The 21773-nt window shown below is 39.3% G+C and overlaps 2 protein-coding genes across 3 annotated transcripts in view; one reads left to right on the top strand and one right to left on the bottom strand.

Moving 5' to 3' along the window:
* Positions 1-393: 393 nt before the first annotated feature.
* Positions 394-21773, top strand: part of LOC105353984 (uncharacterized) — a 49590-nt gene continuing 28210 nt past the window's right edge. For both annotated transcript variants that reach the window (XR_013655477.1, XM_078945635.1), the window contains exon 1: positions 394-533. The gene's annotated coding sequence lies outside the window, so the exon portion shown is untranslated. The remainder of the gene's footprint in view (positions 534-21773) is intronic.
* Positions 12121-20304, bottom strand: LOC101162982 (ATP-sensitive inward rectifier potassium channel 12). Its single transcript, XM_020702361.3, has 3 exons — positions 20165-20304; positions 15221-15399; positions 12121-13894 (listed from the first exon to the last, which is right to left on the bottom strand). The coding sequence occupies exons 2-3, from the start codon at positions 15310-15312 to the stop codon at positions 12253-12255; spliced, it is 1734 nt and encodes a 577-aa protein (XP_020558020.1). The 5' UTR covers positions 15313-15399; positions 20165-20304; the 3' UTR covers positions 12121-12252.

The following is a 21773-nucleotide window of genomic DNA, read 5'->3' as shown; positions in this document are numbered from 1 at the left end:
AGCGTGTCCTGATGGGAAGCGGCATCCGAGGCGCACACAGACACACGCGCACGCACAAACCGAATGCAACACAATGACCCCTGTGTGTCCGATGCCTCTCATGTTGGGCCCGGCGCTCTCCGCGCTCCCTCTCTCCCGCGCTGCTCTCTTTGCTCTCTTTGTCTCCATCTCAGGTGAATTGTAGCCATGTGATCAAACGCCCAAGCCTCTATCCATTAACCCTCGTAAATGGTGAAAAAAAATGGGGGAACAAAAAGCAGTTTTGTACTGCAAACATAGGGGAGAAAAAAAATTTGATAACAGAGAGCGATGTGTGCGTCTTTCTCCCCTTATGTCCGAGCAAAGACACAAGTCGCGCACACAGAAAATCCTCTGCGGCGGAGGGGACACATGGATCTTTCTGTTCCTCTAGCGGCCGCCTTGACTTTGTTTCTCACCTGACTTACCTGGATTTGGGCCTCCGCGGTGCTGATGCGCCGCATTTTGAAGGGGGATGCTGATGGAGGGTGGCGCGGATGCGGCACCCCACAGAGGTGAGGATTTCTGTGAGGCCTCCCAGTCTGTGGAGTGAGTTTCAGAGTTTTATTGATTTATAGTTAGTGTTTTCGTTTTATTTTTCGTTTTTGTTTATTTATTAGTTAGTTAGTTAGTTACTTAGTTTGTTTGTTTGTTTACGAAGTGCATTTTTTGACGCGCAAAAAAGTAAAGAAAATAAATCTGGATTCAGATTGACGGGCTGAAAGGAGGAAGACAGTGTCAGAGCGGCTGAAGGTGGGCAACCTCGCGCTTGTGCGCGTGCACGCGCCTTTTGGGAGTTTACGGGGTCAAGCAAATTCGGGGAAACATTAATGTCCAAAATATGATCATTAATATTCATAAAGGTGTTTAAAGAAAATTGGCTCTGGGTGGAAGCAAATAAAACATCTAAAAATGTTACAGAAGTGCTTTATTATTATTTCTATTATTGTTCTAATAGTTACAGATAAACAACAGGAAACAACAAAATACTTATTTTTTTACATTAATGGTTTCCCCGTTTTGTTTCGTTTTGTAAACTGATACGAATTTTACAGAAAGTTACTAAAATCCGAAGTTATAATAATCCCAAAGTAAACAACAATGAGAAACTCATAACATAATTTGTTTCCTTGCTGTTTTCAAACTTATTAAAATCGGAAAAACATTATTTCTTCTTTTTGTCCGATGCGTTTTTTCTCATTCCTTTGGATAAATCAACTAATTCGTTAAAAAACGCTAAAATGAAATGATTTTGCTTTTTTGTCTAAAAGCAATAAAAAAATAAAAAATAAACTCCAGTTTGTAGAAAATCTGGTTCCTCCAGAAACTAGATTCGGTTTTTAGCCCAAAAACAACAACAAAAAATCCAGTCTGAAGCCTAGGTGCGCAATGCGCACTTCTTTTGAGTTTTGATTTAGTCTTAATCAAAGCAACTTTTTACTCAGTCCTCTAAAAATTTCGTTCAAGTTAAAGAATTAGGAAGGTTTTCAAAATAAAAGTGGAAGTTTAACCAGTTTAAATCTTTTAATTCCTTCAACAATAAAACATAAAAATTCACGAACAAGAGTGTTAATTTAATTTCAGTTTTTTGTTATATTTTGTATTCTTTTTTAAATAAATTTCAGTCACATAAACAAAATGTTTATTTCTTGATTTCAGGTTTAAAGCTCTGAAAATATATCTTTTTGCTCAAAAGTGCATCAAACTTGTTTTTCTTTTCCTTTATGTTGACCTACATGACCTAAAACGTGTATGTTGGTCATCAAATTTGAATTTACTGTATTTTTTATGGCCTTCTTTTATGACATAAATATTCAGTTTTCCTTTTAAACTGACATTGAACCCACAAAATGTGTGCTTTTATTTTCAGCCAACGTAATTAATAAAGCACTAATACTGCATTTAATCATTTCCCATCGCCAACTTAAAACTGAAACCTCAAATATGAGTTCCTTAGCAGACAAAGGACTATGTACCTTCCTTGGTTTTTGATTTGGACATGTAAAGAGGAATTTTCTGACATTTTCTGGATGCTGTGTGAGAGCATCATGAGCCTCAGGGCAGCTGGAGCTTCTTAGAAAATAGAGCTCACATGGTTTTGTCAGTCCCTGCGCTAACCTGCCATGTGACCGCAGTAATGGGCCTCTCCATGGCTGCACAGACCACTGTGTCACAAGAGACGGTTTCCTGTGGCTCCTGGGGGGGGCAAGCATGGGAGGACAAGGTCTCATGATCAGTAGGGGAGGTCAGATTGGCAAAGGAGGGGTCAAAGAGTCAGCCTCAGGTGCACGCTGTCAACCCGAGCGACTCTGCGAACGAGTGTTTAATTTATGAAGGAATAAAACATTTTTAAAAAACGAGGACGATCCTTCTGACTTTCCACTCCCAGTGGGAAAATTCCTGAAATCTGATAAAGGATGGAGGAAAGAGGCAAGAGAGAGGAAAAAGAAAGAGGGATGCAGATAAGGGAAGCATGCACCGCGGTCAAATATTCACATGCTAGGTCACATTCTGCATTAAAGTGACGCATAATTGGTGGAAAGCATTCGCTCCTGTGTCAAGAGTCACATTTGGCCTCCAATGAATGCCATCGTTTGTTCCAAATGATGATGAAGTCTGCAGAGGGGTTTAAATTTATTTGCCAGATTGGCTTCAACTTTCGATGCAAAATGTTCTGAGGTTGAGGCGGCCTGTTTGAAAACTCATCTGTAAATAACTTGCTGTGGTTCTCATGCTTCTGGGTTTGTGAAAAACACTGTAATTCATAAATGTCATTTCCTCTCAGGGTCTGAGCGAGAAGCAGTTGGGGTCAGAGCTTTGGCTCGGGGAATTCCAGCTTTTTCGCTCGACTATCAACACAAGCGGATCTCATGTGACTCCTCAGCTCGTTTGTTTCTGGCGTTCATCTCCAAGCCTTCCTTCAGACAAACAGCTAGAGCACGAACGGACCGGGCCTTTCTGAGATCTTACGGGTTGAGATTTTGGTTCTGTCATATCAAAATTGTACACTTGATGGAAAAGGGGGGGGGGGGGGGGGGGGTCAATGGCTGCAGGTGTTTTCTGTCTTAATCACTTGTCTTGTAGGGTCCCTGAGTTGTGATGATGCGGTGACACGCCATCCATGCAGACGAATGAGGAAGGATTCCACTATCTGACCTCTGTCACTCCCTTTTTTTGCCTATTTTCACCCAGTGAATTAGTGCAGCTGCGCCACACTTAAATGGGTGCCCCTCTTTTTTTCCTCCAAGAGTGTATGTGACCGACCATGAATCCTCTCTTTGTGCTCTGTCTGTAGAGCCCCCCCCCCCCCCCCCCCCCCTCATCCCCTCCTCCCCCTCCTCTATAGTTTCTTGCCTTCTTCATCTTTTCTATTTGGGAAAGAGGGGCTTCGGTTGCGATGGCGGCAGCACTGGTGAGGTGGTGGTGGTGGTAGCGATGGTGGTGGTGGCGGCGGGGAGGAGAAGGTGGAGGGAGGGGTAACTTGTTGGACCACATTCTTGTGCAGCTGTGGAGGCTGGTGGAGAGTGGGGGTGGAGGGCAGAGCGGGATCATCATTGCATTGCAGGGCATCATGAATGGTCTATTGTTCGCTGGTTGGCTCTGTCCACGTCTCTGTGCCACAACTTCAGGACGAAATGTGATGCAAAAAGCCAGATATGAGGATCGAAAGCTTAAAAAAAAAAAAGAATTTTGAAATGCAAGCAAAGTCAAAATTGGGGACAACGGCTGAAAGAAATGATGTTTACGTCTCAGGTGCAGGGGGATGTTCACCCTCGGAGTGTCACAGGGATGACGAAGATGCTCGCTGGGACAATAATAGCATTCATGCTGCAACTTTATGAGCAGTTTGTCCCGCAGTCATTTGTACCAACGTGCTGTTTATGCATTCGTTTGCATCCAATCTGGAATTCGTCTCTGCAGAAAACTGAACCACTTGTCAGCGTTTTTTTGTTGTTGTTTTTTTCTGTCGCTCATTTTGAACGTCTGCCTCTCTGAACATGTTTAACAACCTCCTGCGTCAGGTGAAGTAGAACAGGGAAAAGATCAGGACCAGATGAGCACAGGTGACCTGCCAGGTCAGGCGTCTTTTCATCTTTCTTCAATCAGACCAGAGCAATTAAGCAGGAGCTTATAGTTGTGTGGATGAGAGGCTGCAGACAGCTTGATTTCAGAACAGCAACACAAAAAAACACACAAAGACACAAACGTATTTCTTTTCTTTGGATTTTGAATGCTCGTTTAGGAATTGTGTAATAAGTCCATAGAAGTAAATACATTTTTTAAAATGTATTTTTATGATTCTGAGGCAAAATCAACAAAAATTTCAATATTTTCAGATTTCTTTTTAGAAGCAGATTTTGTTAAAGCTGCTGCACATTTGCACACAGTAACCACTCTATTTGGAAAGACCATTCTGTGCACAACTCATAATTACATAAGGTTGTTGAACAGTTCTTTTCTTCTTTTTTTTGCATCTTTTGTTGTTTTTTATGCAAAACAGGTCATACAACATTTTTTTGTCTCCTAAAATCAGTCAATTAAACATTTTTGTGCCCATTATTGTCACTTTTATCTCGATTTGGAAAAAAAAATCAGCAAATAACATTGTATAAAACCCTTTTTTCTTGATGCTCAATAATATGGTAAACAAACCAAACAGCAACACGTGTCTCTATTTAACTTACTTATTTTGAATTTTGTAGGGACTATAATTCATATATGCAGTCAACTACTTTTTTTTTTGGGGGGGGGGGGGGGGGGTCAAGCAAAAAAGGAGAAAAGCGGAGGGGAGACATGTAGCCGTTTCCAGTTTCCAATCATGAGTTTTCCTCAGAACATTTAATTAGTCTGCGTGAACGACAGAGAAGGAGGGAGAAGGCCTGAGGCTCTGGAGAAAAGATGACTCCATCTGAAAGAGTCTGTTGTAGTCCGAGCAGACGGAGAGATAAAAGGCAGCAAGACAGAAAGATGGATGAGATATTTGGGAGAAGAGAGTGCGAAATTTGTTGATTTATTACTTATTCCTCCTGTCTGTCATTTCAACTTTTACTGGCTTATTGTTTTCTCAACAACACGTAAAAGTGGGCTTTTACGTGTTGTTGAGAAAACTGGTGGACTTCATCATTGTCCACATGGAGATTATTTTCAAGCAGCTGATCATAGCTGACATTAAAACTTTTAACTGGATGTATTACAATTTTAAAAGGCTGTAAATGAATTCTACAGCTGGCCAGAGAAATAGTCCTCATAAATTGATGTGACGCAGCCCAAAGACATTTATTTTTGCCATATTCACATTTTAATTCTCCCAAACTCTTCATAAATAAAATCTGAAGTCTTGAGGATTTTGGCTCCTCCATTAACTTTTTACTTCGATCATCCGCCCTCCAAATCCAGACATATTTCACAAATGAATGATGTTTACGTCATTATATTGATTCTGTTTTTAGGAAGCTAAACCTAAATGATCTGTCTTTCTGATGATAACATGACGTCCCTCTTAAATGAGTCAAATCAGGTTCATTTTTTTGGATGTTATTGTGGAATTCCGTAATAGACAAAATAAAAATAAAGAGATCAGATATTCATGCAGAAACTTTCCAGCCTGTGTTTTTGTCCGTGTGTGTGTGTGAGAGAGTTGTTTACAGCGGGGTGAGCTCTCATGTGAGCACTCGCTGCACATGAGGGGAAACATTCAGCTAGAACACATTCAGGATGTTACCAGAAAGTCCATTATTCACATCACTGATTTCTAGTAAAAACGTTTGAGTTTTTGTTTTCTATTTTTTTTTCTTTTTAAAAATATATGTCCTATTTTAAATGTCATATATCAAGTCTCATGGGTGACATTTGAAGTTTTATCAAAAGCTTAAACTTCCAGTGAAAAGAAAATCTTTGAATGACTTAAATATTTTTTGTAAAATTTCCCCAAAACCAATTTTTTGACAAAGGTTTGAGCAAAAAGGATCATTATACTGTTTCAACATGTTTTGTTAAGTAAACACACAAAAAAGGAGTAGTAAAAAAAAAAAATAATAAAAAGGTACAGAAAGGGTTGAAAACTGATCATAAATAGAGGACTTGATGAAGAAATGTCGGTGTAGTCTAAGTGCTGGGTGTGCTTATCCAGGAATGAGTCCAGGTGAGCTTACGGGAAGCAGGGAGCAGGTGGTGAGCGGCAACGGCAGCAGTGAAATGAGGAAAAGACACTGGGACTGAGGGAGTGAATCCCCCAGAGAAAAGCTGGACAAAAGCTTCACCATAATAGGCAGCTAATGGTATGTAAATTATTACCCGTCTCCACTTAAACATCAGACTCTGAAATAACTGCAAAAACGAACAAACTTTCCTCCTTCAGTTCCAAAAGTTCATGCATGACAAGGCAAAATGAATTAACAAATAGACACTCATCCAGTTAGTGGAGAACTTTAAGAGCATTTTGTCCCAAACTTGACCCTCCGGCAGCACCGTAGCACGAAAAAAGAGGAAATCAGTCAGTCAATTTCTAAAATCAATGATGTGAAGTGTCTAAAGTTTGTGTTTTTACTGAAAGTTTGAGGGATCCTGTGCCACTGCTTAACTCTTGAACACCTTTTGATTTTCTAGACCAAATTCACAATCATGCAGAGGATTTGTTGTGAAATTTAGCTGAGACTCTTGTAGGAGTCAGCTTGAACTGCCATGTGCTGCAGTTGTAAATGTGAAACGAATGTTTAAACATTTGTTGGCATTAACTGAGAATGAGAAACTGTACATGGTGTATAAATAAAACTAAAATCTGTTGCTTAACAATATTTCCAAGACAGTTAAATTATTTGAAAAATGTTAGATTAGATGAGCAAACTTGATTCCTGCAGTGATGACGGGGGATCAAAAATAAAGTGAAATGCGAGTCCCCATTGATGTCTACCATCATTTGAATGGATTCAATACAGAGATTTCATGACAAAGTGAAACATTTTGACTTTAAACAGGTTTCAATTGGTATTCTTGCTGACCCAAGTACTGCACAAATGTTTCCACTTCTTCCTTCACTTATGTGGGAAATCTTTCATTATCACTTGGTTTCTTGCTGAGCGTTTGATGGAAGCTGACGATGGACGCCTCTTATTTAAAGTCAAATCCTTTTTCTCTAAAAGTTTGAGAAAATTACACCCAAAAATACGAATTTTAGGCCTTTTGGCCCCATTGTAGAAACAAAGCCTTTAGCCACAGGTTATTGGGATGTAACAGTGAGGGGCCACACTGTTACATCCCAATAACTTGTGGATAAAGGCTTTATTGGGATGTAACAGTGTGGCCCCTCAAAGCCCCTGGGGTAAATGGAGCAGACGTAAACAAGGAAAGAGGAGTTGGTACCAAACAGTCTCAACTAATAAAAGCTGAATGATGCCATTAATCAAATTTAAATCTATTTTTTTCTCTGTGGCATTTATACATTCCAAACATTGCTGTTCAAAAAAATAATTTAAAAAAATCAAAATCAAATTTCAACATATTTATTTGTATTGCACTGTTCCTGCTACAAAGCATCTCAAAGTGCTTAATAGCAAGATAACCAAAAAAATACTTCTACTTCCCTCTAGCACTGGCATAGGCAAACTATGGCCTGGGGGCCACAACTATTGAATGTGGCCCGCCAAACTGGAATAAATAACATTGATAATTCTTGTTTTTTTTCCCCCCCAGTAATTCTGGTGCACTACAAATACATTGACCTTTTAAGTGCAGAAAATCATTCTGCATTCACGAGGATTTGATGTTTTTCTGACGTTCCGATAATTCCAACACCTCACAAACTCACCATTCTCTAAATATGTGTTTTTCCCTGAGGGACATCAATCCAAAATGTGAACAAAAGAAATATTCCATGCATTTAAAAAAAAAAAAACCTCCAAAATGTTCAGCTTTAAAAGATATGTATTAATTTTTAATACATTTTTTGGTGTGTTCTGGTCCAGATTCTATTTCTCTCTCTTATAAAAACACCCCATGCATTTGCTCCTGGCTCTGTCCTTCTGTCAAATTTGGGAACCTTTTGTGCCCTAAGAGTCAAAAAGTTTGCCCACGCCTTAGAGAACAATGGATTTAACCAACAACCTAAAATACGGAACAAGGTGTTTAAAGTCAATCCATGCATTTTTTACTTGTCTTTACAGACCCTAATAGAGCCTATTTTTATTTGTCTTTTAATCAATTGACGACTAAATCAATCACTTTTGTTTTTTTTGAAAATTATGGCCAATACTTTTTAAAATTTCAATTGAAAGGTATAAAAATGTGGAAAACTTGTGGTGAAAACATTTGAAGTGAAACTTCCTAGGATGCTGTGGAGAGCAACGCTGGCATGTTTTACCAAACTGGCTGTAATGCATAATGATCATTTGGTTGTGTTCTACAGGGTTTGTGATTTGTTGCAAAAAGGAGAGAAAAAAGTTTGAATGTTGCACTTTAACATCTTAAGACCCGAGCTAATGTTTGAGCTAACCCTCTACACATACAGTCACAGGGCTCTGGTTAAGTAGTCAAGTCAACTTTATTTATAAAGCGCTTTAAAAACAGTAGAGGCTTACCAAAGTGCTTAACAATGAAAGATAAAACAAAAGTAGAAATAACTACTGTGGTGATTTAACCCAAAATGTAATGCATGTGGTTGTTGGGTCTTAAGAGGTTAAAGTGACCAGAGAGAGTTAAAAAAAAAACCAGCTTGAAATTGTATAGAAATAGATAAATCAGACACAAATCTATACCCCACACAGACAGAACAGTCCAGGGGGTGTTTTCTCCGCAGTGTGGCCCGGCCTTCCCCAGCAGGCCTCAGCTCCTGAGCGGAGCTGAGCTCCACACAATGCTCCACTGTCCCCCTCCGAGCTGCTTCACAGCTCCACAACAGACAACAGCTCATTATGGAATCAAAGATCCCCCAGCCTCGGCTCCCAGCGCCTGAAACCCGTCCCCTGCTGAGCACCGTCCCTGGCCCTGGTCGCACAGCCCGAGGCCGCAAACAGCCAGTAAGGCCGGAGAGGGCACGCATGTACACTGGGGTGTTACACACATGAAAGCACGTGAGCACACTCACACACTTAACCTACAAAAAAACTGAACACACCATCTCATAGGCAGGATGCTAGTCAGCCATTAAGGACCTCATCAGAGGTCGCAGAGGTCACACAGCTGCTCTCATCTCCACTGCTGATGACAGGGTGATGTGACGATGCGGATAATTAACCAGCGCCAGAAATTAGCCATGAAGGAGGATGGGGGTCCAGCAGGAGCAGCTCAATAAATCATTTTCTTTTTAGAAAGAAAAAAAAACTTGGTGCATTTCAGAAAAACCCAAAAGAGAAAGAGAAGCTGAGTAAAAGTAGAAAATCAATTCATACAAAACATGTACCCCCATCGGAATCTGTCACCTCCTGGCTGTAGTCTCAGTCCTGCAACTTTTATTTACATATAAGTGTTTAATGTTTTATTGATTTCTGTTTGAAACATGACAGAACAATTTTAAAAACAGTCATTTGTAAGAAAGTTAAAGGCGTATCGGCTTTTCTTTTTAGAAAATAAAGTTCCTGATCTAATGCTAGATGCACAGTCCATTTCTTTTGCTATAGAATTCAGATTTTATATTTTCAAAATAAAATAAATATTTCCATGACCAATCTAGCAAACATGGATTGGCAGTATCAACAATCAAAACTAGGAAAAAGCTGTGTGTCTTCTTTTGTATTTGTCTGTCATGAATGGTTTTCACAAGAATTTTGTTAAATGTCAAACCTCCAATGAACACGCAGGGCTGAAAGTAAGTCGATACAGTCCAGTACTGGTTGGAAGCTCAGCTTGGCAGCACTTTACTGCTGCCAAGTTCATGCTATAGTTTTAGCGTCTCTGGTTTTTAGTGTCGTATGATCGCTACAAAATGTCATCTATGGCCCTCTCTCCCCTCCTGTTATCCCCTAATTCTGTCGCTTCCCTAAACAATAGTTATGAGCCGACTGTTTGGAGTTAAAGACAAGAGCCGGCCCCTTTATGGGAGCCGTGTTCCTTTAAAAAAATAAACAATTCATTTACTATCAAGCAGCGTAGGCATATTTTAATGGAAGTTGGAGGTTGGTTAGTTCGCAACGTGACAAGAAAAACATTTAATGTATTCTACAGTTTCCTGAACACTATTGTGCAATGATAGAAGTGAAACATGCAACAAAAACATGATTTTATATTTAAAAAGTCAATGTAAAAAGAACAATGCAGGGAAAATTGTTCAGGAGGAAGATCGCAAGTGAGGATGAAGATGAACAATCTGAAATCAGTAAAGGAGAAGAAGAGAATGAGAATGCGGTGCATTTTCTGCATTTATCAAGTTCTTTAATACAATAATCAATTGAAATGTTTTTTTTTCCACAAAGGCCTATCTACATTTTTATTTACAGCCAAGATTTATTCTCAAATGCGTTTATCTAAATTAGTCTTGTGAGGATTCATTTTAACAAGGATTTGTTTCATATCCTAATTTGTGGTCGCTGAACCGATTCATAGTCGATATTTGTTTATTTTGAGCGATCCGATTCATTGACCTAAAATCGATCAAGGACATCTTTAGCCAAAACTTCAACCGGTGTGACTCAGAACTTTTTCAGATTCCTTGAATTTCTTGCAAGATAATAAAGTGAAAATTAAATATGTTCACAAACAAACAAGTAAAATTTATAGTAAATCCATTCACATTTTAGTGTCCTTAAGTTCAGCCCAATGTTTTTTTTTCCACATCCAAATAATCCAAAGAGAACATTATTAGAACATTCTAGCACACTGTATGGTCACATCTTTGCTAAATTCAAAGTGTTTCCACATATTGGACTGTGACGATGGATTGATCATTTTTTTGCTGACATCACGTGTGTGTTGTCTGCTGCTGAACCAAAGACGTCCTATGTTTAAATTGAGAGCAGAGTATGCGTCACAGGACTTCGGGTGGCTCACAGTGGTGTCGGTGTTCAGCCACATGGTGGAGCCCGTACAACAGCTAGAGAATCCATCTTCCAGAGTCAGATGGATTTCAACGTCTTTTTTCATGTCTTTTTCTATGATTTCATTCATCTAAGGTTGTTGTGAGTCCGTCGTGTATTTATGTCTCTTTTCCAACATAGCTCTAATGCCATGTGGAGATGATGGATGAGAGCTGGGATTTCAACCAGTTTACATGGTTTCTGAGGTCCCTGCTGGCTAAAAGGTCATAAAAACTGAATTCAATAAATAACGGTTGATCATTATGGACTTAACTTTTAAATTGGAAGTGTGTATTTTGCACCAACGCATCATTAGTTAATTTATGGAGACAGGAAAACTGGACAGCATTAACTTACCTGGATGGTCTGTTCAATTGGCTGCTTACGCATAAAGCTAACCTTATATAAAGTGTAAAGAAAAAAAAAAGCCACATGTGTGTTCCATTAATTGAAATACAATTAGCCTCACAGCTGATTTTTTTCTTCCATTTTTCTGATTATTAAAATTATCATATTAGTCATGAAATATTAGGCATATCTAAAATTGTTAGAAGCTCCAGTCCAAAAATCTGACAAACTTAATAATAACATGGTGACAGTAAAAAAGTTTGCACATACCACTTTGGTTTAATGGCTGTTTTTGGCATCCAAAGCAGTTTTTTATTTTGCTTTTTTATTTTTTATATTAGTGTTAAAATTAAAGTGTTTTTCACATGCATAAACCTGGCTCGGTCTTTAAAAACATTGAAAAGAATTTAAAATAAATGTTTAAAAGAAATCATAAGTCATAAAAGGAAATTAAAACAATAAATAAATGTCAACACATGCAAAACATTTGAAGATTGCATTATTTATTCATATTGATCAGAATTTATCACTTAAAGTTTATCTGTATATTATGTGGTATTAATTTAAAAGTTTAAAACATTATTTACAAAAAACCTTCAGCATTCCGCAGTGACGACTTGTTGTAGATCACATGCAAGCCATACCATATTCAAATACGTCAATTTTCTTTTGTAAATTAAGAGAATAACATGTTCAGGAGGAGAAAAATGTGTTTTACACATGCTGATGCTACCTTCGGAGATGTTTATGTCACACGTGTTACACGAGCCATAGCACATGACAAACGTGTTATGGCTCAGAAAATTATCTTTACTTAACCCTTTATTACTTTGAGTTGATGCACAAAGAGGAAAAAAGGTGGAAGTAGAGTCATCACTGCTGATCAAACTCCTGACTCTCTGCTGATGTATAAAGGTAAGGTGGGCTGTATTCTGTCCAGGCTGATCTGATTCTCTGTGTCTAAAACACACAACATCTCTACAGCTTGCTCCTTCACAAACGTCCCTTTAAAATCTAAGTGAGCATCGTCTCTGATCGTCACGTCCCTGCTGCTTCTCAGGGTTAGTCCCTCTGTGTCCTTCTTTGCATTCTCGTCATCTGCGTTGTCTCCACAGCACAACGCCACCTCGTTTTCGTAGCAGAATGCGCTGGGGGAGTGGGAGCCTTGCAGGTGTCGGGCCAGTCTTGGGACAAACAGAGACGGGGAGCGAGAGTAGCTGGAACTGGAGGTTGAGGACTGCCCACTTCGATCCTTCATCTGGCTCAGTTCCCTGGCACTGCACTGAGGCGTCGATGGCACTTCGTAGGTCTTATGGAAGCGGGAGTAGTCCACATGGTATCTGTCACCCTTTTCAAACACGACAGGATCAAAGCGGTGACCCCAAAGGATCTCTCTGGCTAAGTAGGAGCTACGAGCCTGTGTGGTCATTGCTGTTGCTTCCACCATCCCTTCTAGGATGACCACAATCTCAAAGTCTTCCTTCTGAAGGTCACTGCGACTCAGGTTGTACAGGGGACTGTTCTTGTTGATCTCGTGCACAACCACCAGCGGCGACACAAGGAAAAGTCTATCCAGGCCGTCATCGTAGCCAACGTCAATGTCTGTTTGTTCTATAGGGAGGTACTCGCCCTCCGCTGTCACATACGGCCTGATGAGCTGAGCACGCACATGGGCCTCCACGATGTGGCTCTTGCGCATGTTCCCCAGGCGCCACATGAGACACAGCTTTCCGTCCCGTAGAGCGATGACGGCATGATGCGAGAACAGTAAGGTCTGTGCCCTCTTTTTGGGCCGCACCATCTTTGCCATTATGGTTCCAATCATGAAGGAATCAATGATGCAGCCCACAATAGACTGGACCACCACCGTCAGAACAGTGATGGGACATTCCTCTGTGACACACCGGAAACCATACCCAATAGTGGTCTGGGTCTCTATGGAGAAGAGGAATGCCCCTATGAAACCCTGGATGTGGAGAATGCACGGCCGCCACTCGTCTTTTGCCTTATCTGTCGTCCTTGGAGGATCCTCATCCTGCACAGGGATGTGCAGGTCAAAGTCCCCATGAGCTAATGCTACACCCCAGAATATTAAGCCAAAGAGGAGCCAAGACAGAAGGAAGGTAGTGGTGAAGATGAGCAGCAAGTAGCGCCAGCGTATGTCCACACAGGTGGTGAAAATATCAGCCAAGTATCGTTGAGGTTTACCCTCCATGTTGTTGAAAACTACATTGCACTGGCCGTTCTTCTTCACAAAGCGGCTGCGCGTCTGACTGCTGACCAGATCCAGCTCCAGATCACACAACGGCGAAGCACGGCAGCTGTTGTGGGCGATGGGCTTTGTTATCCTCAGAGCCAAAGCCCCGGGTCCTTCCTCACTTGTCAGACACTCCCCTCCGCCACCTCCTTCCTCACCTCGCATGCAGGCCGCTGATAAGGTCTGCTGAGTCAGAGGACTGTGGCCATTGTGGAGGCCCAAGGTGGAGATCTTCAGGGCATCTTCATCAGTGGAAACGATGCTGTATCTGAGAAAGAGACAGGGAAAATGGACAAAACGATCCTTGAAGATTCCATTGATCATCATTTAACACATGAATAAATAACACTGTAGACTTAATATAGCAGACTTACAGTTCAGAATCTTAATCACCGGCTTTTTGTTTTCAAAAAAAGTATCATCAAAAAACAACAACATGTGTTTACTTTGCTTTAACAATTATGCAAATTTAGTAGACTTGGATGGAATCTGAAGCTAAAACAGTTCAGAGCTTTAGAAGCAGGTGACCAGATGAGAAAAAAAGTGAAAATTCAGATAATCTGCAACAACTATCTTCTGGAATTCCTGTTTGTGAATCTCCAATGAGCCAATCTTTACTTTATTAGCACATACGACTCGTGTAAAACTAAATTAAAGACTGGTTAGAGGAACGCGCGGGACTTTTGTGGCCATTAAAAACAAATTGTTAAGTATTTGTTGTAGTTTATTTCATTACATAAACACAACAGACGAATCCTACAACTGCAGGGTAGAAATAAAAAAAAAAATAAAGATTTTCTGTGATCTCAGAGATATTTAAATTGCTGTCAGGGTGCAGAAAGAAACCAAATCGATAAGGAATTTTAGGACTTCGTCTTGTCCTTCATACCTTTTTGGCCTCTGTTTCTTACTGTCCTCAATGTATTTTCACAAATCTGGAGAACTTTGTAAAGGGGTTGGTGACATACAAAACTAAACTGTGACTCGCTGATAACAAGGAAGAGATTTTTATACATTTAAACATGTTTACAAATCGAAGAAAAAAGTCTAGTCCAAAGTCATCAAATCTGTGCAGCATTATTTTAACGTGATTCCAAGATTTTTGTTGCTTATTTTCACATTTTAGATTTTCCCGCTCTGACAGCACAAACTGCTGCATCTAAATGAAACACAACATTTACGGGAATTACGTTGCAGGAAACCAACAAACTGTTAAAAGAAATCCATTTTTCCACTGTGTAAGATCAGTCACTTTGCAATAGTGTAAATATCTGTTTTGCAATAATTTTCATCAAACCCAGGCTTTGCATAGTTGGTGACCAACCAACAGGACAAACTGTGAACCAGCGACAACTGTAGGCTAAGGAAATGGTTTTAAGTAATGTCTGGTAAACTGCCATGGTTTAGGAAACATTAATGAAGTCATTAGATGTTTAAAAGTTCCCTGAAGGGTGTTAGACATGTACCTATTTGTGGATGAATACATTCTCTGGGATTTTCAAAATAGATGTTCTGAAATGACATTGACAGGAAAAAGAAATAACCTAAAAAAAAAAATGCTTGTTGACACCGTTTACTATTCCACCTTCTTTACCTGTTGACCCGCACCGCTCCCATGGCGCCGGTGATCATCAGGCTGTGTCTGCAAGGGCAGTAATGTAGGTTGGGACGGGCAGTTCCAACCATTAACTTTCTGTTGCTGGACAGGGAGGCGGTGTAAGCTCAGATCTGTCTTGCATCGGCATTCAGCACGTCCTTCTCCTCATGCATTCTCTGCCAACAGAAGAAATTAATTCAAAGCTTCTCACATTTGTTTTAAACATGTCACAAATGTTGCAGAAACATGAAATAACATTACAGATGTTTATTTAGTTTGGAATGACTAAAGTTTCCTACAACCAGACCAACCAGTGCGCCCTCACTCTTTTTGTTTTCCACCATTCATGCCCTTTATCCATAAATTCCTGTTGTGTGTTCTTTCCACATTAGACTTTCTCTGCTAAAAACACAAACAACAACACTTTTTCAGACATTTAAACATGCATATATGTGTGTTATGTGTCCTATTGAATGCATTTTTGTTTTGACATTTGTAGATGGCATTTAAGTTTATTTGAGTTGTTCAACATTGTTTGAATATTTTTCATTTCTTATATTTTAAGGTTATCAACCTAAACAACCTCATAGAATAATATGAAATGAACAAAGAAATGAATGAGTTGATTCTGTTTCCTTAAGAAACTGGGCCTTTCAAGTTAGCACAGAGCTGGAGAAAGCAAAGACTTCGCTACCAGAACCATCGGATGTGAATAAAAAGGTTGGGAAACAACTGAACAGAAACTCTCCTAACTCAACACATTGAGTATTAGCAAGTGTCTCATTGACTTGTGCATCTTAATTAACTGGAAAACCAAAGAAAAGTGTGTATGGATGGAGACAGGACAGTCTAGAGGATCTGAGTTGAAAAGAAGGTTTATGCCCAGTAGTGTGAGCCCTGTCAGCCACCGTACACTACCATAAAGTACCAAAATGATTTATTTTGCTCCCATTGCATTGGCCTTGAAAAGCTGAAACAGTCTTGACCGATGAACTGTTCAATGAGATTCCTTCACGCATAAAATAGGACCAGAACCTAACAGGTTACATGCAGAATGCACATGTGTGACAGCATTTTGGGTTTACCAGAGAGAAGGTGGAGAAAAGGAAAGTAAGATGGTAGATGTGCTAAACGGAAGTCACATATTATTGAAATACCAAAAGTTTTCTGTGAAGATTTGAACAAACAACAACCCAGTAAAACTCCTCAACAATACCAAAGATGATAGGAACCAAAAAGCCATTCCAAAAGGTTTGGTTTATGATCTCAATGTAAAGCAAATTCCAAAATACAAATAAATAAAACTGAAATAATGTGTGCAGATTTAAACATGACGTTTGTTATTACACAGGAATCTCAAATGTGACCATGACATTTTTACAGGATCGTCAACAGCTGGAGAGAAGTGCGCAAGTTATGATATTTACTGTAAATGTCCTTACGTTAACCACTTTTATTCCAACTTTTCCAATTTTTTTAAATTTAATTATAGTAAAGTACTTGATCTGCAAGACCACGTGCATTTATAAACAAGCTAAGCATATTTTGAAGCTAGGAATGCTTCAAATGAATCAAGACTGCACCATATTGGAAGTTAAATCGAATCAGAACCTTGTGAAACTAAACTGAATCAGTTCGGCAAATTAGCAGTGATACCTGACCCATGTCAAAGACCAGTTTGCTGTACAATCAGACCCAAAAAGACATCCATCAGACTTGGTCCGATGAATAGAAAGCATCAGGCAGGATCCTGCAGAGCACAGATTGCAGTACAATTGATGCTAGTTTTTCAGTTTCTCCATGATGATAGTAGCACTTTACTACAGTTGTTGTAACGCTGTCCAGTCATGCGTGCACAGCGTCCGTGTCCTCCATGTGTGTGGTGACGTTATCAGTTATGAATTCGTTTTTATCTGACTGTAAAAATTGACTTTTGGCGTGAGAGAAAGTGAAAATTGCTAGTTGCGTAGGTCTTGTGTGTGAAAGCTGGGGGCTCTGCTTAATGCAGGGAGCAGACCAGACAGTTTTGTGTAATTAAAGCCTATTGATCAGGTCCTTGCCCAGTGATTAGCCTTAGGCACCTTTAGGCCAACCATTGGTGGAAAACTAGACAGGCAGGGGAAGGGACAGAGGTTTAAAAAAGAGATGAATAAGTGGTAATCCACTGTTCGAGGAACAATTGATCTGCTCTTTGGCCTGATGACAACGTTATGTCAGCAAGCTAGGGACCAGAAAAACCAGGGGGTTGCATAAGCAGCAGAAGGCAGTGCCGAGCAGAAAGGTCATTTATGTTTATTTGAACAACTTTTCCTCATTGGAAAGACATCATAATAGAAGTTGAAATAAGTGGTGTTATTTTGACAAGTTTAGCGTCATAACTCAGTAACATCAAAAGCGGCAATACACACACAACTTGACTGTGATGGGACTCCTGTTACTTGCTTTGGGCACTGTGCAAACCCTCATGTGCCACAGACTGAGGACAGATGTTCTGGTATGGCTGCTTATTGGCTGGATGAAGGATGATGTTAGACTAGATAATCCCAAAGTGGCAGATGATTACATCAGTAAATCGCACAGCAGGGGGAGAGGGTCATAGCACACACACTGCAAGGTTTTCTTGCAGATCTTAAGGCTAGAACATGCAGTTACTGGGGTCAATCCCAATATGTTTTTGTGATCTAAATGTAACCTAAAGCAAAAAACTTATTATTATTATTTTTTTTCTGGAAATTTGTCACTTGAATCTTTGCCTTAAACTGTATCCTTATTTTTTTTGTATTTAATCTGTTAAAATGGCAAAAGTCTATTAACTGCTTTAAGAAAATTGTTGTGGTCCACCCTTTCAATTCTGGGCAGCAACTTTTTTTTTTAGCAGTTTCTGATGTTAACCCATAAGAACCCATTGTGACATCAGTGTAACAGAAAAAAAACATCAGAAATGTGCTCTGTGAACCGCTTGGTCTGTGGTATATCCCACATCATTTTCATGTGAAGGAAACAAAGGTTCTTGTGGTCTCACCAAAGGTTTTCATAATCTAATATAATATGTAAAAGCATAGTCCTTTTTATTTGGAGCTGATGTGTGCAAAACTTGTTTATTTAAAAACGATATACATCCTGCAGTAAAACACATGTAAACAATTTAGAGATTACTCAGATTGATTCTAAAGCTTTACTAAAAATGCTCAGCCAGTTGGAATCGCCTCATCGAAGCACTTTGTACTTTAAAAACAAGCATCCGCAGTAAATGAGTGTGTCTTGGCCGCCCTTCGGTTTAAGGGAGTCTTGATATATGTTTCACCCACTTTACAATATCAAGATTTACTTTTTTATATTTTCTTCTCTTAAAAGTGGTTTAATTAAAAAAGTTCTACTCTAAAGAAAAGCAACGCTGCTTTTGAAAGTACTTTTTTTTGTCATAGGGAATTAAATTTCTCATTAAATTGCTAATAAGTTATCCAGACAATAAAAAATAACTTTTTAAAGTAACTGGAAAAAAGGTGAAGAGTTTTGAGTAAGAATTGCATTATTTAGTCAAAATCATTGTTAATTTCAAAAGAACTCCCATTGTTTGATGCTTGTTGGTCTTGTGGAAACAGAAAACAAGAAAAACGGCAGACTCCAACTCTGCTTTATGGCACGCAGAGAGCAACATCTATGTCTGATGTCGATTTTTAAGCCTCACAGTGGAATAAAAGAAAAATTTAAATAACTTAGGTGGAAGTATTCAATAAAGTAATCTCAAATGACAGAGGAAGCCCTTGTTTGTTACCAGAATCCTCTAATCTCCACATCCAAACTATGATCTGAAAGATGGACAACAGTGATATGACCCATCTTAAGCCTTTTATGTAATCTGATTTGGAAAGGAAACGGAATGAAAGAGTTTGTAAGAAGTGCAACTGTTTGTTGAAAAAAAAAATTAACCTACGGATTAAATCCCATGACATCACTACAAAAGGATTTAAGTGAACTCAATTTTTTGGTTTTGCTTTTCCTGAAAGAATGTGAGAATGTGTGGTGAGGACATTCAGTTCAGGATGTTCTTTAGCAAGAGGAGCCAGTTTGTCCCTGAAGACAGCAGCCCTGGCTCCACGCTGTGTCCCAGTCCTGCAGGAAAGCAGAAACAAGGGCTTGGGCGCTCTGCAGGACTGTGCTCATTTTAACTAAGAGAACTTCGTTTTCCCTCCCACTCATGCACAGACACAGATTTTCTTAGATTTTTTTTTTTAGCACTTTGCAGTACATTTTGTGGCTAGTACACAAGCTTTGATGTGACAGACCTCCAAACCTCAACAAATAAGCAGGAAGAGTTCCGACTCATCCTCAAATGTAGGTCATAACTTGCAGTTTCAGGTAAAAACATACATTTGTCTTCTATCTTTGGCCATACATCACAGCAGGGAGAAGTCCTAAATACAAATCAATAGGTCACAGAGTGCAGGCACAAGTCATGGAGGAGCTGTTTGCAAACTCTGCTGCAGCTGTGACGTGTGTTGGTTTCATTGAGGCCACAGGAGCTGTCCAGTGCTGAAAATCAATCCAAAGCCTGCAGTGATAATCGACAGGGGAGCAGCAGAGCACTACACCGATGTTGAAAATGATGCTGCCTGTTAAAATCTCTCTTTTTTTTCTAACCCCCTCCCTTGCTTTCATCCCTCACTCACATTTCTTTACAGTAGACCAGTTCAACAGCAGGAACGTTTAGTTAAACATTGATTTTTTTTTTCATTTTCTGTCCAGTTGGGTAATTTTTTGTTTAATTAGAAAGTAAAGTTGCAGCATGAGTTCATGTTGGATAAAAGCACAAAACTGAAAAACCTTTTTTTTTAAAATAATTTTTAGAATCTTTAGTTGTTTGTGATGTATTCCATATTTACAAATATTCTTAAAATGTAACTCAAATATCTTTAAAAAATGACATATACTTGCACTTACCTTTGCTTTGCTGTCCACTCAGTAACTTAAAGTATGAAAGTGGTTTCATCCTCCTCCTGAAATTATGCTTAGGTTGCTTTTTTCCTACTTTCTTGCTTTCCGTCTTCTTTTTCTCTAAAAAACAAACATCGTCTTCAGAGATCTGCTCCTGGATTTCTCACACATAAACTTGTACATGTCTCCAGTCTGAGCTTTGTCCTGTTGCTCCATCACACCAAGTCGCTCCTTTCTTCCTGCTTGGTAGTTCTGCCTCTCCCCACATGCCTGCTGGCCAGTGTGTGTGAGTGTGTGCATGTGTTTGCATGTCTGTGTGTGCACAGAGTGATACAGAGAGAGAAAGAGAGCTCTGATTACACGCCTATTTATAAGCTCAATTGTTTTCCCCAGAAACGGAGGACGCAGAGCATGTTTAAGATTCCAGCCAAATCCAGCAGATGTTCAGACTCACAAGAGAAAAAGAGGATAAAAAAAGTAAATGAAAAAAGCACAAAAATAAAAATAATTCTTCCAACTTTTATGAAACTCCTACTCTAAAGATTTACTTTGGATACACAGCTTACATACACATGTTTGTTATTTCTTTGGATTATGGCGCTTGGAAGAAGTCTGAACTCTGAAAACAGTGTTTGATATGGTTATTTGGAGTCTTTAGCCAGCCTCTTTTTTGTAAAGAGAAAAAAGAGGCTGGCTCATTTAAGTGATGTGTCATAAGCGGTACATCAAATAAAGCATTGACATACCAGTGATGCTTTTATAAGCTGACGTAAATCATTACAGGCAGTCATGGAGCTCAACTGTGACATCGCCCAAACATGATTTGGTTGGCTTCATTTCTCATTTATAAAAGGCAGAATACTGTAAACAAATAACCCATCCATTTGCCTAACCTGCTATCTTCGTTGTCCTGGCGATGGTGGGATACAACCTGGAAAGGTTGCCAGTCTGTTTCATGGTACACAATCACTCCCACACCTAGGAACACTTTAGAGTAAACGATTAACCTATATGAAACATATTTTTGAACTGTGGGGAGAAGCTAAAGAAAAAACACATACGCACGGAAAGAACATGCAAACTCCAGGGTCCCAGTCAGGATTTGAACCAGGGCCTTCTCGCCTTCTCATATAGTGCTAATCACTATGCCACTGTGCAGCCCTGTACAAACAAAGGATCTTAAACATTTTAACAGCTCTAATAATAGTAATTTGTAATATATCAGAAAGTAAAGAGAGAGGACCTAAAACATTACAAAATCGATTTTTGCAAAGCTGTCAAGTGGATCTCAAACTCAAGCAAACATTTCTGAGGTTGGAACAGGTTATTTTCTGGTGGGCCATCTGGGAATTTATGAAGTAAAAATTTTTCTAGGGAAGTAGCTTTTGATAAAGTGGAAAAATATGCAAAACCTTGCTAAACCGCTTTCATGGGTGAAGGCATGAAAGCGGCAAAAGCCACGGAAATCATTGCACTTCTGGTTCCTGTTGAAAAATAATTAAAATTAAAAAGGTTTAATACAAACATTAGTTGTATCTGGTATATGAAACTTCTGAATGAAAGCTTTGAGAACTCAGTGGTGAAAAGATCTTTCCAATCACTTCTTAGTCATTAT

Source organism: Oryzias latipes, chromosome 1, assembly GCF_053564925.1.
Source record: "Oryzias latipes strain Hd-rR chromosome 1, Olatipes_Hd-rR_3.1".
Lineage (NCBI taxonomy): Eukaryota > Metazoa > Chordata > Actinopteri > Beloniformes > Adrianichthyidae > Oryzias > Oryzias latipes.
Note: the sequence above shows the minus strand (reverse complement) of the source record. Positions and strands in the feature narration are given on the sequence as shown.

Coding starts and splice junctions, on each gene's coding strand:
- LOC101162982 (XM_020702361.3), bottom strand. CDS start 15,312: ATGGTTGGAACTGCCCGTCCCAACCTACATTACTGCCCTTGCAGACAC. Junction 13,895..15,220: donor GGAGCGGTGCGGGTCAACAG/GTAAAGAAGGTG, acceptor TCTCTTTCTCAG/ATACAGCATCGTTTCCACTG.